At 42.1% G+C, this 17315-nt stretch overlaps 1 protein-coding gene across 9 annotated transcripts in view; it reads left to right on the top strand.

Moving 5' to 3' along the window:
• The window catches only part of erc1b (ELKS/RAB6-interacting/CAST family member 1b), a 151941-nt gene that overhangs the window by 37084 nt on the left and 97542 nt on the right, over positions 1-17315 (top strand). For 3 of the 9 annotated variants that reach the window (XM_056748567.1, XM_056748562.1, XM_056748570.1), the window contains 5 exons: positions 272-412; positions 805-840; positions 3943-4136; positions 7008-7019; positions 15453-15588. In XM_056748567.1, the coding sequence (XP_056604545.1) occupies positions 272-412; positions 805-840; positions 3943-4136; positions 7008-7019; positions 15453-15588 (519 nt within the window). The remainder of the gene's footprint in view (positions 1-271; positions 413-804; positions 841-3942; positions 4137-7007; positions 7020-15452; positions 15589-17315) is intronic. The other 6 variants (XM_056748568.1, XM_056748564.1, XM_056748571.1 and 3 more) reach the window with 3 other exon arrangements.

Raw genomic sequence — 17315 nt, 5'->3', positions numbered from 1 at the left:
GAAAGATGTCACATGCCAATTTGTCTTGGCTCTTCTGCTTCCTGTTGTCGAAATTGGCTTGAAACCGCCGGCCGGGGTTGCGATCAGAACATCTACATGTGTTTGTGCTCAGGTTGTTTCGATGCAATCAGAGACCGTGGCATGACGTTAGCAAAACCTGGTGCTGCTTGTGATTAGCCGTTTTCTCTGATCGCCGATCGGCTGCATCAAGAGGCGGATTGTTCAATAAGTGCTCTACGTCAGTAACTGATTGAACCTCTCTGTCCCCCAGGCCTCTGTGTTGGACCTGAAGGAGCACGCCTCGTCCCTGGCGTCCTCCGGACTGAAGAAGGACTCCAAGCTGAAGAGTCTCGAAATCGCTCTCGAGCAGAAGAGGGAGGAATGCACCAAATTCGAGAGTCAACTTAAAAAGGTGAGACAGGCACTTTGACGGAACTGAAGCATCGCAGCGAATGCCGCAAGTCATCCCGTCAGCGGACCAAGAGTGCGTGACAAGCTATTACGGTGATTGACAACCTGTTAGCAACACTCTGACATCGTTTAAAACCATGACAGCGAGCTGAGTGTTTGCTCAAGTGCCATTTACCTGTCGAATGACGGACGGGAAGATATTATCCCTATTTCAAATGAACACAAAAGCATCCTAGTGACCAACTTAATCTGAAACACGGACAGCTAGCTTCAGTTAGCACATCCTTTGTCTGCTTACTTCCCGTTTCCTCTCTATTTTTACTTGAATAAATTTCTATGTATCACCCAGTTCTTTTCTCTCCCCCCACCCCTTTCTGTTTCTCTTTCCAAAAGCTTTCTGAGCTCATGTCAGGCCATCCCTCCAATCTTGTAAGTGCATCTTTGTGGAAAAAGCTTCCCTTCTCTAGTCATGTGTGTGTGTGTGTGTGTAAGATTGTAATAAATGCGTGAGCGGAGCTTTGCTTGCATGAGCTCACGGCTTATCTGAAGTTTAGTTTTCTGTGTATGTGAGATCGAGAGGATATGTTCGGCAGCTAGCGGAGTCTCCGAGCGTTCTAAGATGTGCTTGCATGAGATCTTTTCTTATCTAAGGCTTGAGAGTGATGATCTTGTGTTCTTTGATGTTCCTCCGCAGCGGATTTAGCGGCGTGTGCTTGAGCTGATGTCTGTCGAGCTGTGCACGTGCTTCAATCATTAAAAAAATATGTGCCAATGCAAATCATTTATGATATATTTTTCTTCTTTAAAGAAGCAGTCCATTCAAGTCCGTCTGTCTAGTTTCTACCTTCCTTATTTTTTCGTTGTAGATGAATTTAAGTGTTTATCAGCTTTGGTTTGTATGCATGCTGTGCTTGCCTGCGTTAAACGAAAGGCAAATGTAATTCTGCTCCGAACTATAGTGTGGATCCGTCACCTTCACACGTACACATACAGACCTCATGGCTCGATGAGAAGACCTGGGTCCTATCATCCGTTCCAAGAGTAATGAAATCTCTGGCAGCGTGTGTATGTCTGTGTTCACGCAGGGCCTCGTATAAAAGCAGTGCAAGTGAAGGGCTGTTGACAGCTCTGCGGGCGTCTGCTCTGATTGGATGAGACAAAGAAAGGGCGGGGGACTCGGCTGTCCCCGTGTGACCGCCAGGAGTGCACGCCGACGATGTCAGCCCAGCGTTAGAAATGTGAACAGACGTGCCACCAAGGCATCCAACCCCATGCACGATACACAACACCAACCAATTCCCCGGCGTACTTCCCAAAACGTATTCTTGTATTCACACAAGCAGATTTACATCGATCAACGGCGGGGTGTTTTCTCACAAGGACGTTTATAGGTCGTGCAAGTCAGCGCCGGCACACATAAACACAGCAGCCAGTCATCAACCGCGTGTTGTTTTCACGAAGACCTTGTGATATCTTGCCCAGCCAAACATGCAGAGGCACGTAAACGTTATTAAACAACATTATTAAACCACATTTCCCACAATCCAGTGTTTAATGCCAGTACACTGGCTGCTCCTCTGAGAAGCGGTGCCGATTGGATGGGCCGTTCTGATGTTCCAATACCAACATTTTGCACAAAGCTTAAGGGCAGACACTGTGGGTTTGACATCCCGCTACTAACTGTAATAGTTTAAGTTATTTCCTACCCGGTCGGTCGGTCTGTCTGTCTCTAACTCTCCTCTGTTCACGTTCCTCAACATGTCGCATTTAACATAATGCACATTGATAAACAAATGTATTAGTTCTCAAAGCACGCAGTAAAAGCATCCCGCCAGGAATGAATGGCTAACCGGGATCCCATGTTTAGGCCATAACGTGTTGCTAACTGCCTGTATTATTTGTGTATAATACAGTTTCGCACAAACCTCCATTTCTTCGGGCCTAGCCATACACGCTCGTACCCGCAAGCTGGTCCGTGGACAGTTGACAAGTTCTTGGCGGTCGGAGTGGAAACCTACTCAACCTCAGTCCCAGACTTTAATGAAGCTAATTAGCGGGGCCTAAACGTCACCTTCAAATAGTATCCCCAGTAAAGCAGAACAGTCTTCTTTCACCTCGTGCCAGAAGAGACCTGTAGACTGCGGCGGCCCCTCGCGGCCCAGACTGTACTGTATGTTTTTTTCCTACACCCGAGTGCAACACAACACACTTTTAGCAAGTGATTTGTCTTTGAATGTCCAGTGCATGAAATTCTGCACGTCTAGTGGTGAGGCTTTGAATTGCAACCAATGGCTCACTCCTCCCCTCCTTTTTTGAAGCACCACGGTGGCTGACACAGAACTAAGATGTCGTCTGGTTTTTGTTTCTTTGCTGAAGGAGATGGCGTATTTAGAAAAAGCGCTCTGTAGAGCATTTTGTCCGTTTAGGGCTTCTGTAGAAACAACATGGTGAATTCTATGTAAAGGGACCGTGGGTGTATGTAGATAGAAATGGCTCAGTCATAGCCAATAAAACAATAAAACTTCATTGTGTAAGGTCTTTATTCGCCTCTGAACACAAAGTTATGTGTATTATATTGCAGATTTGTCAAATAGCCTTCAAAAAAAATCACACACTGGACCTTTAAACTTAATAAGAGGTGATGGATTTCAGACCATCATGAATTAACTAAAAATGTATTTAGCAAGATCAGTTTACTGTAGCTGATAGGTAAAGTTACTTAATATCTTACGTTGTTTTGAAAATCTGCATTGTGTTCTTGTCAAATGTTTTCTGATTTATGCTTAAAATTTAAAAAATAATTAAAAATAATTTTCATTTTAATTGAAGAACAAAATAATTATTTCAAATATTTAATAAAAAAATAGCATTGTGTTTTCTGTTCTCTCTGGTTTGGATAGCTTCAAACTATCTTTAATCTTGTTGCTCATTACCACAACACAGATCACACACACGTACGCTCGCATGCAGATGTGATGTAAATAACACAGCTCTTCTCAGTTCCCTGTTTGTGTTTTCCCAGCAGACAGTTTTTTTAAGCAGGAAGACACCTGCGTCCTTTTAGAGGACTTTTATTATAGAGACATTACCACACTTACTCATTGTACCCGACTCCTTTAATTGTCTGGGGAAGCGAGTTGATTTACTTTTCATTAAAGCGGGTCCTTTGACCCGGCACTTTAAATGCTTGTAATGTCACTCATTATTTTGATGACTTCAGTATGATTGTGTTTCCACGCGTCCACACGCACACCCTGTAATGAGACCGTATCCTGTTGTGATGTCATGGGGCTGCTTACACACAGCCTGCAGGTGTGAGCGGGTGTCAGAACACACTAGCACACATGACACACGCCTATGACAGTGCACAAGTCACGTTACAGTACGAGTTTTGACATGTGATCTAGCTGTACTTAGCAGAGCGACATTTGAAAAGTTATAATAAAATATTCAAGATTTTCACAACAAGATTTTATTCAACTTATACAGAGTCCACATTTCCTTACGGTTTCAATGTTTTGTTCCATGTAGGCGCAGTCAGCCGCAGTGGAGGCCCAGTCGAATGCTGGACTGTCGGATCGCATTGCCACACTCGAGCAGGAGGTGGCGCGCTACAAAGAGGATGCTGGGAAAGCTCAGACCGAGGTGGACCGACTGCTGGAGATCCTCAGGGAGATGGAGAATGAGAAGAACGACAAGGATCGCAAGATCAATGAGCTGGAGAGGTATATACACACATGGACCACAACTTCTGTTGTTTTTATATAAAACTAAAATTATTGTTTTTATAAAGCGCAAAAACATGATTTTTTTATCAAATAATTTTCCAATTGGGGTCGTACCAAAAGGGATGTTTTTTGTAAGCTGTAACAGTATATTTGGTTTCTTTGGAAACCTCACACACTTAAGCTCGTACGTGCATGAAATGAGAATACACTTAAATGTCAAGTGTGTAATTTCTGTAGCTCTATTTTTGCAATTCGGTTTGGTATAAATAATTTGTGATTTCAGCACTGTTGTGGGTATAATTTCCATTTTATTTCATTTATTTGTAGAAGTTCCCTGTTGTCTGTCTTTAAACACCAGCTATTTCACAAATTGTTTCTGACACAATGTACTTTATCGTGTCATGCTCGGCTCAAGTTTGCTAGCCAAACGATCATTTCATTTGGTTCCTTCTTTTATTTCTGCGACTCCCACAAATCCATTTTCCATTTCCATCTAGCATGAAGTCTTTTTCATATTACCATTGCCGGCCTTGGCATAGTGTAAAAGTGTGTGTGTGTGTGCGCATGTAATCGTGCTTATACCCCGACTAACACATTGGTGATCATCCAGCTTCGGCCCTGCCCCAAATGGCGCTGTTAATGTGGACTTGTGCACTTGGTCTGTGTCTATATCTCTCTCTCATTCCTTTAGTCGCTGCCCTTCTCACCCACTCAGTCATCTCTTATCCTCCATTTATTTTGGCAGAAATGTAGAGATTTTTCTAAACTTCCAGGATATGGAGGGGGGCTTCAGCGCTCATCTCGCAGCATTATAAATTGTTGGTATGGTCGTGAAGCACGTCTAATAGATGCGTTGCCGGGGTAGATTGTAGATTTCGTTTTTGTCCTTAACATGTAGCTTTGTAACTAAGGTATGCTTTGTGTATTGTGATGTCATGTAAGCTGTAAACCTCTCTTTGGAAGTTTCCATTAATTTGAGAGCCAAGTAATGATGCAACCACATTAGCTCCAACGGATATTTGCTTATAGAAATCCATGAACACGTCATTTGTCAATAATTTTTTTATTTGAAATAAGATTATCTTAAAATAGCGTCAGAATATGCATCAACAGTACGTGCCGTTAGTTTGTTTAACGATGGCAAAGGTCTTCATGAGAATACCTCATTCGCCTGAACGCACCCTTTTGCAAAACATGGGTGCGTGTGCTTCTCCATTTCTGGATATGTTGGGTTTTCTGTCAGTGTGCCCCGGTGTAAACATCTGTTTTCGGCCTGTGTAATTGGACTAATTAATGTGAAGCAAATATGGACCCGTTTCTCATCTTGGCTTGCATAAATAAATAAAGAGATGAATAATTGAAATGGGCCTAAGTGTAAACACGGCGGAATGTGAGGAAGAATTTAAGAGGAGAGTCGGGCCTGGAGGTGAAGAGTCTTGGATGTGCTGGATGTTGATGTTGTGTACTGACAGAAGAGCGGTCTCCAATGCCAAACATAAGAGCCAACAGGCTAAAGAAAAGCCTGACATGGAAATGTGTTTATTTGGCTACATGGCTCTCGCAGTCGAACACTGGCAACGGTTCGGGCCGTTGGATTTCTGTTGATTCATAAATATTAATCTGACTTGCGTTCGACATCTCTCACGCTTTCTTAACCTATCTGTATTAGGAGAGGATTAGAATAAAACAAACTCCATATGCTCGGCTCCGTGCATCATTCATGCCGAGCATTTCTGACAGAAACACAAGGCGCTACAAACTAATTACCGCTGAGAGTCGGATTGTGCTCTTGATACACATCGGGGAGTTGGGTTCCCAAAAACCTTCTATTGTTGTCCGTGTTGTAGCCTCAGAGGTTTGACTCTCGATTCGATTTAACAGAAAGTTATTCAGACGGATCTTCACGTCTTTAATCAAGACGCGAGTCGCAGGTAGAAGCGGTGCTTTCAGTTTTTCAGTCAGGATTACCTTTGTCAGTTAGAGATGGAGAAGCAAAGCCTCTATTGGAGATCAGTGGTGCGGAGGCAGGGCTTGCGCAAAAATGCCATCAAAGTCACCGAAAATGGCAGAGGTTGAATCGGGGCATGAGGTATTTATTTCATCAATTCGGCAGCGGTAAATTTGCAGGCAATTACGACGGATTGTAAAACTCACCGTTGGGAGAGAGCTCAAATAAGAGAATGAGTTAGGTTGGGGAAGAAATAAGCACGCAACAAAGGAACTAAAGCACTGAAAGTGGAGTTGTGTTTCCATTGAAAATGTTATTTTACATGAAATAGTATGGCAATGTAAATGCATCTATTTTCAATTAATATATTTGGCTATTTTTTGTTTTCTCATATGACTAATGATGTTACGGATGTGTGGTAATGTGTCACATTTTCTCTGTTGCAAAACCTGGCAAGCTGCTTAAAGAGACATCCTATACTGTTCCAAAAAGTTCAACTTAATTAAGATACGTTCTTTTTGCCAAATTCTGCACATGTTCTTGTGAGAGAAGATATTCCCAGAATGCCATGCGACAAAGTGAATAAAAATGCAAAACGTTAGAGAAATGATGATTAGAAAGATGTTATACATAACAGTATAATCATAATTGAATGATCATGTTTATATGTGTTGTTATGATAACGACCGAACTAGTGACCATACTGACATACTGACGCCATATTGGAGGGAATCAGCTTGCTATGTTTTGCAATCGAACATTTCTGACGCTGTCATCACGTTTGTGAGTCTCACTATGCGTGTATGAAAAGTGTCATGCACTGTTAACATGCTGTCTTTAAATCTAAACTCGAGTCACTCTGTCTCTCTTCACCACTTTTTCTTTCTTTCTCTCGCTGGAATGCTGTGTCTTCTTTCCAGTCTGGCTTCAAGGTTAGTATGCCTGCTTTCCTCGGCCACGTTTCTTTCAACAGAATGCACTTCCTCATGCGTTCAGCACTAGTTTACTAACGTGAATAGTGAATCATTAAAGACCCATTCGAATTCTTTTTAACCGTTGACACAGTTTGATGAAAGTCGCACGGGTTTGGAATTACGTGTTTTTGGGAAAGCGATGACAGAACTTTCCAGCGAGGTGAGGTGTTCTTAAAACATGGCCCAAAAAATGCTCCAATTGTTTAAGGACACTTTTAAGTGCCTGAGATCTGTGTTTTTTCGCGGGGCGGTTTGGGAAAACGGTATCTGCTACTTGGGGGGAATAATTCAGTGGATGATTGTAGTGTGGCGGTGCCCTTGGGCGATGCACTTAACCCCAATTTGCTGTCGTTGCCTCCTTCACTCCCTTTGGACTCCCTTCTAAAGTTTCTGTTGAAAAAAGCGCAATTGCTCTGACCTGAATTGATTAAAGGTTGAAAGAAAGGAATGAGGAAACCTGGTGGGGTCAGGCGGGCGCTGCAAACAGAAGAGCTTGTCTTATTAATGCATGTCAGCGTACCTGTGAGGTCTTCGGAGACGCAGCGAAAGAAGCAACGAACGTTCGTTAAACACGCTAGCTCGACAGCTCCACAAGAATAGGGACGTGGGAAAAAGAGAAATGAGGAGACCATCAGCGACTCCTTGCAGATCTTTTAATTGGAAGGGAAAAAATCGAGTCGAGTCTTTTGCCAGGCGCACAATACAGATCCCGTTCACTCTCGCCTTGTTTATCTCAGTTATTATTTTGCTTTTCTTTCTAGTTTTGGTCTGGAACAGAGATTTGTCAGGTATTTATATTTCCCCCTGTTGTAACTCTCCTAGAAAACAAGCGCGATGTTACGGGAAAGCTTCACAGAAGTGTCATTCTCTCGCTGCCTTCTCTCCACCTCTTTGTTTTTTGCCTTCTTGATGTATTTTCTGGAAGTCAGCAACACAACAAACAGGGCCGATTTGATATCTCCCCCACATCAAGGGATGAGGCGTAATGAAAAGACATCCGTGACATGCTGAAATGAATTTTCCCCAGTGTAACGCATTTGCTTCTGAGCTCCGGGGCCTCTTGATTTACTCGACAAATGCTTGACAATAAATGTGATGTGTGCCGGTCCCCGAAGTATAGATGCTTCCTGACATTCCTCTGTCTGTCTCTCTCTCTTTTATTTCTTGTTTTCTCCCTGTTTTTTCTGTCTCACTCTCTCTCTGTTTTTTGTTTCGGTCTCATTCTCTGTTTTGTTCTTGTGCCTTTTTGGCATGACAAATATTTGTACGTTCATTTTGCCAAAGCACTGGCACCTTAACTGCCCCAAAATTCAACAACGCAGACAAAAATGCATAAACAGTGCAGTGCAAAACAACATGTGTCAATTAAAAACCAAAAGGCAAAATATAGAATGTTTTTTAATAGAGATATTATAAAACTTAGCCTACAGTAAATGAAAAATGAAGTATATTAATAATATGAAGTTTGGTTTCCAAATGAGATAACTGAATTTATAAAAAAATCTAAAATCGTGTTTTTATGATGTTATCATGTTTTTATTGTGTTAGTTAACTGTATTTTTTTTAAGTTACTGTGGCCTAAATCAAAACAAACCAACTGCAGTTTGATTGATAATAATAAACATGATTTTTGAAAAGTGGAGTTTTCTCATTTTGCAACCAAACTCTTCATATATAGTATAAAAGATATAATAATATAAATTGTATCATAATATAAAAGATATTATGAGAAGTAAAAGTTAGAAACTTTCTGTCATTTGGAGTATAAGTTCTTCCTTATTTTCTCCACTTTTTCCAAATCCTCCTCTTTGTTCCCTCTTAAATCTTCTTTCTTTATATTTAAGTTACTTATTTCTCCTCCACATGTTAAGGAGCTCATTTTATTGCGGCGGCTGTTTTTCTGCTTGTCCACAGTAAGCATCCGTTCCAGCAACAGGTGAAGGGCACGGTTCCACACAGACACGGAGGTCTGCGCCTGCGATACGCTCGGCTGTGAGAACTCCTCCGCCTTTCTGTTATATCTGCGCGCTTTCCAGTTACCTTTGGCTGGCCTGGGCCGAAGGCCGGCCGCATAATTAACTAGATTAGTCAAGGGCCGTCCCCGAAGACCGCTCCACGCGCCACGTACCGGACGGATGTCGGCCAGCAGGATGGTACGCGAGCGAGTTGGGGACACCCCGTCGAGCACCTGGCCATGGATCACTCTCTTGGCAGCATCGGAAGCCAAACTCTATTAGACATGAAAAGTTAGCGCTCACCGCAGACAGAAACGTGGAAATGAACTCCACTATCAAGTAGCGGCCTGAAGGAGCTGCTCGTGCCAGCTTTCCTTCACCTGCTGCTGGAAAACGACCACAGTCGGCGAAGAACCCACATTTCCTGAGTTTTATTAGTCACGAGCTTACGGACGGAGATACTCGGCCAGTATAAAGACACGGGGGGATGAGGAAGGAAGTAAACATGGGCACTCGAACATTTTCTGAGCAAGTCTTTGATAGCGTTCCACCCCCTCGTGTGTTGGTCAAACTGTGATAAACAGAGGTCCATGTCCTCAGTCAACCTTTTGATGTTTACTTCATCTTAAAGTGTTAGTGTGGGCACTCGCATGTGCTATTCTGTCAGCAGGCTTGAAAAATGGGTTCAAAACGTGGGACCAAAAGACTTTGGATGAAAACGCCAGGCTGTAACCATCTCCAGCCTTTAGTGTTGAACAGGCCACTCATAAACACGCATTGGCTCTGTAACATAATAAGTCTTTCTGTTTTCCACCCATAACGGCGTGATGGATTTATTTCTTCAACATCAATTTCCATCTGCATTCATCTCAAAATCGCACCCAATTTTACCTTCGGGTCTCGTTTAGTGTTATTATGTGTCAGGTGCGATTTGAACCTTGCAATAACGTTTGCTTTAATGCCCAACGGGCCTCATTTCTCCTGTTAAGTGACCGCAGAATGAAATTGTTTAGAAATGTAGGAACACGTTGAAAGAGCGAAACTGTATTTTCAGAACTCGCATACTGGAGATGACTCTTTCGTCTTTGAGTTCCTTTGTTTTGTTTTTCTTACATGTCAGATGACCTCGCAGCAGCGGTCATCGTACAACAACAACGTTTGCTTTCGGCCTTGGACGCGCGCCATGCCTCGTCGTGGCATTGGCCTGTCGACAAGGACGCTCTCGTCCCTGAGGCGTAATTTGGCCAAGCAGGAAGTGCAAACGCGAACGTTTTTTATATGTTTTTCGAGAGGTGTTTACTAGACGTACGTTTCAAAGGCTTCATTATGCTCGCGTTCGGAACATCTTTATAGTCCAAAGTTAACAGACTTTCTGATGTTTGTTCGCACTCTCCAGCCAATATCTTGAGAATTTCAAAGCGCTTTCAAGCCGTAGCCCGTAAACATTGCCTGAAGCCGTCTCGGATATGAATTATTAATTTGGAGATCTGGACAAAAATAATGAATTCATATTTTTGATGGCATTCCAGAGCTCCAGCACCGTGAAAGTAAGATTCATTAAGAAGCGTGAGGTTAGCCAGGAATGTTGAGAATTATCTGCACAGAAATATGTTTAACCAAGTAACTCTTTATGAACGTGCTCATTTGCTTGCTAACTCCTTGATGTATGTTGTTGGGTTTTTTCTGATCAAAACGAGACAAACGGAACGCTGTCAGGATCGTGCAAAAATGTGTTTTCTTTCTCTAGGTAAACTGCCCGGTGATTTGTTTTTTTCATTAATGTAGTTTGAAGCCACACTGGCATATATTTATATGGGCAATAATGCAGTACAAAGGATGGATGATGGCATAGGATTGTGCGGTACATGTTTTATTTAGAGGAGAGGAAAATGTTGGTACTGGAAAAGGCTAAAGAAAGAAAGCATTCTCTCTCCGGCCTGTAAATGGGGTCTGTACCTTTGCACTCGGTTCACTATATAGAGACATTTCCATTGAGTTGTTTGTGTGTGTTTTCGCCGTTTTAACAGGAGAGCGGGATGGTCTCTTTAATGTCCCCTGTATTTAGATGATGTCATTGTGTGCTTAGACAACTGATTTAGATTTAACTGGCACACACTTCGCTTACACGGACATCAACAGCCACTGCCTGCATTAATATTTTCCATGTTTTTACATAGTAACTGTATGTGAAATTATCTGAATCTCACTCGTATATTGAGGGGGTCCCAAAGTTTCCAGCCCGAGACCCCAAAAATAACAGTAACTCGAGACCCTCACTATCCTCGAAGGTGGTGCAAGTATACAAACAATGTGCTCAAAGGCACACATGCACCTATTCTACCCAAACATGCATAGTGACAATAGAAAAAAGCACAGTCTAACATAACATAACATTATTTTATAGTTATTTACTCATTACTTAACTAGATGTTAAACATAAAGTAAACTCTGAATTATTACTACAGACGGTCGAATTTCATCAAACTGATTGGAGTGCCGATGGATTTGCCTCTTTTGGTACCTGAGGACGATGGCCTCTCTTACTTTGGCCCTTCTACAACCTCCTTAGGTGGCCTTCCTGCGTTGTTTTCGGTCGATATTTATCAACGTTTCATTTCGACGAATAAGAACATCCTAAATTTTAAGCCTGAAAAATACTTTGCGTGCACATGGGACTGTTTAACGTGATGCTGTAAATGGACTTGCTGCACACTTAATGCGGCTGCTAATGTCGTTATTGGGACGTAATCACCTCAGGGGTCACTATTGAGGGGGAAGACATTCCTAAGTTTATTTGCCTGGTTTTATTTTTAACTTAACAAATATTTATACTTTGTTTCACTTATTGATTACATACACTATTTCTAATAATAAAAAAGATTTCTGGAAATCATCTTGCGATCCCCACTTTGGGAACCTCTGCTCTAGCATATCAAACAATGTTTTTTTATTTGTTTAAATAGGCAGTTTTTGGAAACGTATCATGTTTTTTCCAGTTCAGACTAGTTCATGCTAAATCTGATTAACCAATGTTTTCCTCGCATAATTTGAGAGCGTTCCAGAAAGCATCTTAAATATCTATTCATTTTACGTTGCTTTTGTTATTCATTCTTTAAAATCCTGAGACTGTGTATTTCCAGCTTTAAATTAGATTTCGAATCCCACTTTTCATTGTGGTTACGGATTTTTGGATCCGTCTGTATATATCATAGCTTTTTTGTAAGTGTAAGTTTGTGTGGTTTAGCGGTTCGCTGTTGTACTTATAGGCGTACAGCAGAAATATTCGTTAAATAATCTTTCGAAAATAGGCCTTAAACTTGCAGGATGGGACGGATTAGAATCCATCAGCGCACTTTTGGTCTGAATGATGAAACTGGAACGTATGCTGTGAATATTGACCTAACAAAACCTGAGATGCATTAGTTTTGTCCCTCAGTTGGAAGAGCAGAGCGAAAGGTCGTCGATACCTAAAACGCATATTGGAAAAAAATTGCATAAATGTAATAAAAATGGTTCAGCGTTGCATACCTGTGTGGTCATACATGTAGGCATTTGTCCCAATGTTTTAGGAATACAGCTACGACCGGTGAACTCAATCTAGATCCGATCTTATTGTTTCTTCTCATTGCTATAGAAATGTTTCCTCCGTGAACTCTCCATAATGGGGTTACCTATCCCATCACATCAAGCCTCAAATGGAGACGTATAAACATATAATCAAAACCCTGAATAAAGGGTTGGCGCACGAGACATAAAAACAGTCAGCTTCTTATTGGAAATGTAGCAGAGCCAAGCAGATGGCTTGGCCTCTTCTGGAAACGGCAAATAGGAACATTCCAGTATATTTATGACCTGTTGCACAAACTCCCTCGTGCAAGTCGTTTCTTTTTGCTTTGTTATAAAAAACAGCATTGAATGTTGGTCATGTTGTCTTCAAGATGGGTTTTTGACAGCGCGGCATCATTTTCTCTAGGTTTCCAGTTACACGTTGGCCTTGGAAATTATTTGCGGCCGTTTTATTGCATTCCTTAGTCTCTATGAAATTAGGCTGTAATTAGTGCCCTTGTTGGGAAACAGCCTAGTGTGTGTGTTACAGTAATATTGCTCTTAACCTCAAGCGTAGAGACGTCAATAACGCTCGCAGAATTTTTTTTATCCGTACAATATTGCGATAGATGTCATACAAGTAGAGTTTCTCTCTTCATCACCTACAATCTGTCAACACGTCCTGAGATTCTGCACGGCTGCACGGCGCATTCCTTGTGTTCTGTCCGGCTCTGTACTGGAGAGAATGGAAAAGAACACTTTGGGGAAAAAAATGAAATGCAAACACATATATGTCACCAGAATAACCTTAACTCTGAACCTATGTATTGCAGCTGTTTTCTGAGGAATGCTCGGATAGCTTCTTGCTCGTACCTGCAACCAGATCCAGAAATCTGCGGCTGTGGTACGTCCAACACAGTGCTTTACTGTGCTCGAGACAGCCTGGCCTGAAGAATGATCAGGTTTAAGCGCGCAGCGGCTTGGCGTGCCTTCCAAACCTTGTTCGCCATCACCTTACTTCAGTGCACCAGCCGTTTCACAAGGCACACCTTAGTTGGCACACGTATACGATGCTTGTCATATCCCATAAGCCCTCACAATAGGTCTTCATTTACGTTCCCGTATTATGTGACTGTGGTGTCAGAAGGAGGTCTTTCCACAAGCCAGTGTTTTTTCTCATTTATAGACATTGGTGTTGGCACAGTCAGCGTTGCATCTGTTCTGCAGGGCAGAGGACTGGCGAGGCAAACAGGTTTTTTTTCTTGATCAAGTCAAGATGGAGAATGGTAAGCGATCCTGACCACTGACGCTGCCAGTGCGCAATCCACTCGTGGTGGCCACGTAAACAGGAAAACTCTGGCAGCCGACGCAAACGGTGATGCTCGTCGGGGCCGGACGACCCGGAACTCGATCGCGTTTGATAGAGCGTCCATCTGCTATGATGTTCTTTTTATTTATTTATTCCTCTTTGGTTTTGCTTTGTGTTCTTGCGGGTTCTCATGCCATAGCAGAACAGGGAGGGTGTGGGGCGGTGGAGGGTAGAGCGAAAACACAAACATTCTTCCTTTCATTCACGCAGCTTGATCCGGGGAAAATGGGTCTTGCTCTCTTTGTTATCATTTATGATATGCTGGATAGTTTTTAGCCAGATTGTCTCTCATTAGCTCTTCTGATCAAACTTGATTGTGTGCATGTGTGCGAAGGCGAGAAATATGATTTTTTTATTTTGTTGTTTGAATTGGTAGATTGTTGACTTTAAAGTTGTACTGTTATGGTCATGCTTTAAGAATGATACACTATTACCGGTATGCTTCAGAGTATAAAGTAGCATTTTAAACAATCATTATGCTGTATGCAACATTTAGCATATAGAAAGAAGCATGCTACATCATTGTCACATGACCTCAGTGCATTGCTGTTTATTCCTGATTTTATTTTGGAAATAAATAGTCATTTTGCCTTTTTAATCTAATGTTATGTAAAAGTGCTTGAATGAAGAAGCACAGTTAAAAGTTCAAATGTCACAATGAAAATGAATGGTATAGTGCACTGAATTGTGAGATACGGTGCGCCTCTGTGCCCTAAATTTTGGCCTTGTGTATTTTTACTATTTGAATGAAAAAAAATTGTCAAGCTCTGCATACAAGAACATTGGAGCGCTATTATATTATTTCAGAAATGTATAACGTTTTGTATTGTACATATGGGATTTAAATACTACTGATAATGAAATAATGTTTTCTAATGAAAGTAATTGTTATTTGGGCACAATTATATTTTGTGTACAATATTAATTTCTAACATTTAAGAATATGCCTTGAAACTAAAAGATTTTTAAGATTATTAGAACTTGTGACTAGTACTGTAAATAGTACATGTTTATATGGCCACAAAAAAAGAAACATGTTCAAAATTATTTTTATAGGTAAATTATGATTTAGTTTTGTTCTGTAAACTTCTAACAAAAATTCTCCTAAATTTCCAATTCAAATAGTGGTGGCTTTTTTAAATTATTTTTGCAGAAAATGAGAACTAGAAGGAGAGGTCAAAGAAAGTAACAGAAAAGATCATCTAAATTTTTTCAAACCTCAAACACTGCAAAGAAAACAAGTTCATATTCACTTTTAAGCAGCAGAAAAGTAATATTTGTACATGTATTTAGGAAGGTTAATGTTCTCATGTGTCTATCACTTTGCTTTCAGTGACATCATGTCACTGCTGAAGTTAGACTTTGTTGAAATTCAACACACATTGGACTGGAATGGACACAATACATCTAAAAATGTTGATTCATGAAAATGTAGTATTTTGGCCAAGGCTCTATATCGCTCTTGCACCACTGTATCTGTCTGTGCATCTGTGAATGAAATCTGTTATTGTGTTCCTGCAGGCAGATGAAAGACCAAACAAAGAAAGTGTCCAACCTGAAGCACAAGGAGCAGGTGGAGAAGAGCAAGAACGCCCAGCTTATGGAAGAGGCTCGAAAGAGAGAGGATAACATCAACGAGAGTTCTCAACAAGTCAAGGTGAATCACATGTAACGTTATTTACATACGTGGTATCCTAAACCCTGCAACATTGAAACGTAACGCATTATGACGCTGGTGAACCTCTTAAAAGGCTCAGTGTCACACAAGAAGTCATTTACCATAGCTAAAATCTGTACAATCCTTAAAGGTTTTTCCTCTTGCGCTGCCTAAAAATACATCATCTCTTCCGAGCTCTCTGTCTTTTCTCATTTAAACAAGTTTGGATGTCGACTCTGGTGCCTCATTTGAGAATAGCTGAGATGCTTCTTAGGTACAGAGAGGTCTCACGTTTCTTCTCCCAGACCACATTCACGCATGCCCTGACCTCGCGTCCTTCACCCATCGTGATGTTTGGATTTTAGGAAAAGAGAAACGGAGAGATGGATGAGAGTTGAAATAGGACACGGGTGAAAATGATTGTTCGACGCGACCACAGGATCCGTTTTGTAAGAGTGAATTATGGCTTTATGTTATTGAGGTAGAACAGCCAGTATCATTATGCAGGTATCAGCATGCGAGTCGTGATGAGTCCGAGCAGAATTACAAATACAAACTACTTCATCTAAGCGAACAGAACTGTCATCATATTGACTATTTTAGCCTCATTTTGACGGGGGGGGGGGGGGGGGGTTGAGACGGAGAAATCAGAAGAGGTTGGTGGTCTGTGGTGGCCGTTTTTGGCATAGCGTGAGAGTCGGCACAAGAGCCAGAGTCAGCACTTCATGTCTGTGAGAATCTCTGTGCAGAAAGTCCTAGTTTTATGGAGGGACTGTTTTTCCCTCTTTGTCTCAGACCCCTGGACAACAATGGCACGGCGGCCCTCTCTCTGTTGTGGTTTGGGTATTTTTTCTGGCCACCGGTTTGTTCTTTCGATCATTCTCCATTTTCACATTTTCCTTTTTCTGTGTCATGCCTCCACTGTTTTGATTCGAGTTCATATGCTTTATTTTTTGACAGCAGGATTGATGTGCTATTGGGCTCCGACCTGTGGTACCCAGCGGCTGGCGTGTCTGCGTGCGCGCAGGAGGACGCGTTGCGGTCGCTCGGAGCTCATTTATGACTCCGGGGCCACAGCCCTCTCCGTGGGGTCACGTTGCCGTGAGCCCACATTGTGGCTTTTTCTCCCCAGTTGGAAGCGCCCTGATGCGGCTTTATCGTGGGCCTCGTCTAGGAAAGATGCTGGAAGCGGCAACAGCTGCGTCCTTCGGCCAAGATCATCAACCGCCACCTTCCCCCACAAGCACGTCACGCTCCAACATTGAGGCCCGCGCATTAGAATAACCCTGAACTAATATCCACACGCTATTGGATACATTAGCCGTGTTTGGAAGGGGAACTGATTATTGTTGATGATTGGTATGGTTACAGCGGTCCCTATCCAATTGGTTGGTCAGGGTGAGCTGTAAAGGGTTATCCCGGGACACCATTTAGATGGCCGCAGAGAGCTCTTTTTTAGCACAGCGCTGACCCTGTACTAAAAGGGTCTTTTGTTACTTTTCAATCAATTGAAAGGTTGGAAGCCAGAGGTGGGATGCGGGGCGGTGGGTCGCGGTTGAGCGCCAAACATATTCAGTATAGCAGCTATTGACTTTGGAGAAAGTTAGACGGTCATATGGGTGGAACTACCCAACAGGCTCTTTTAATTCTGGTTTTTTTGCCGGTGCCATGGGACAGATTCCACGTGATCAAACCATCTTATTAATTAAGACTCGCCTTTAGTTTCC

The sequence above is a fragment of the Triplophysa dalaica genome, chromosome 5 (assembly GCF_015846415.1).
Source record: "Triplophysa dalaica isolate WHDGS20190420 chromosome 5, ASM1584641v1, whole genome shotgun sequence".
NCBI lineage: Eukaryota > Metazoa > Chordata > Actinopteri > Cypriniformes > Nemacheilidae > Triplophysa > Triplophysa dalaica.
The sequence above is the reverse complement of the archived record's forward strand: the minus strand, read 5'-3'. Positions and strand labels throughout refer to the sequence as shown.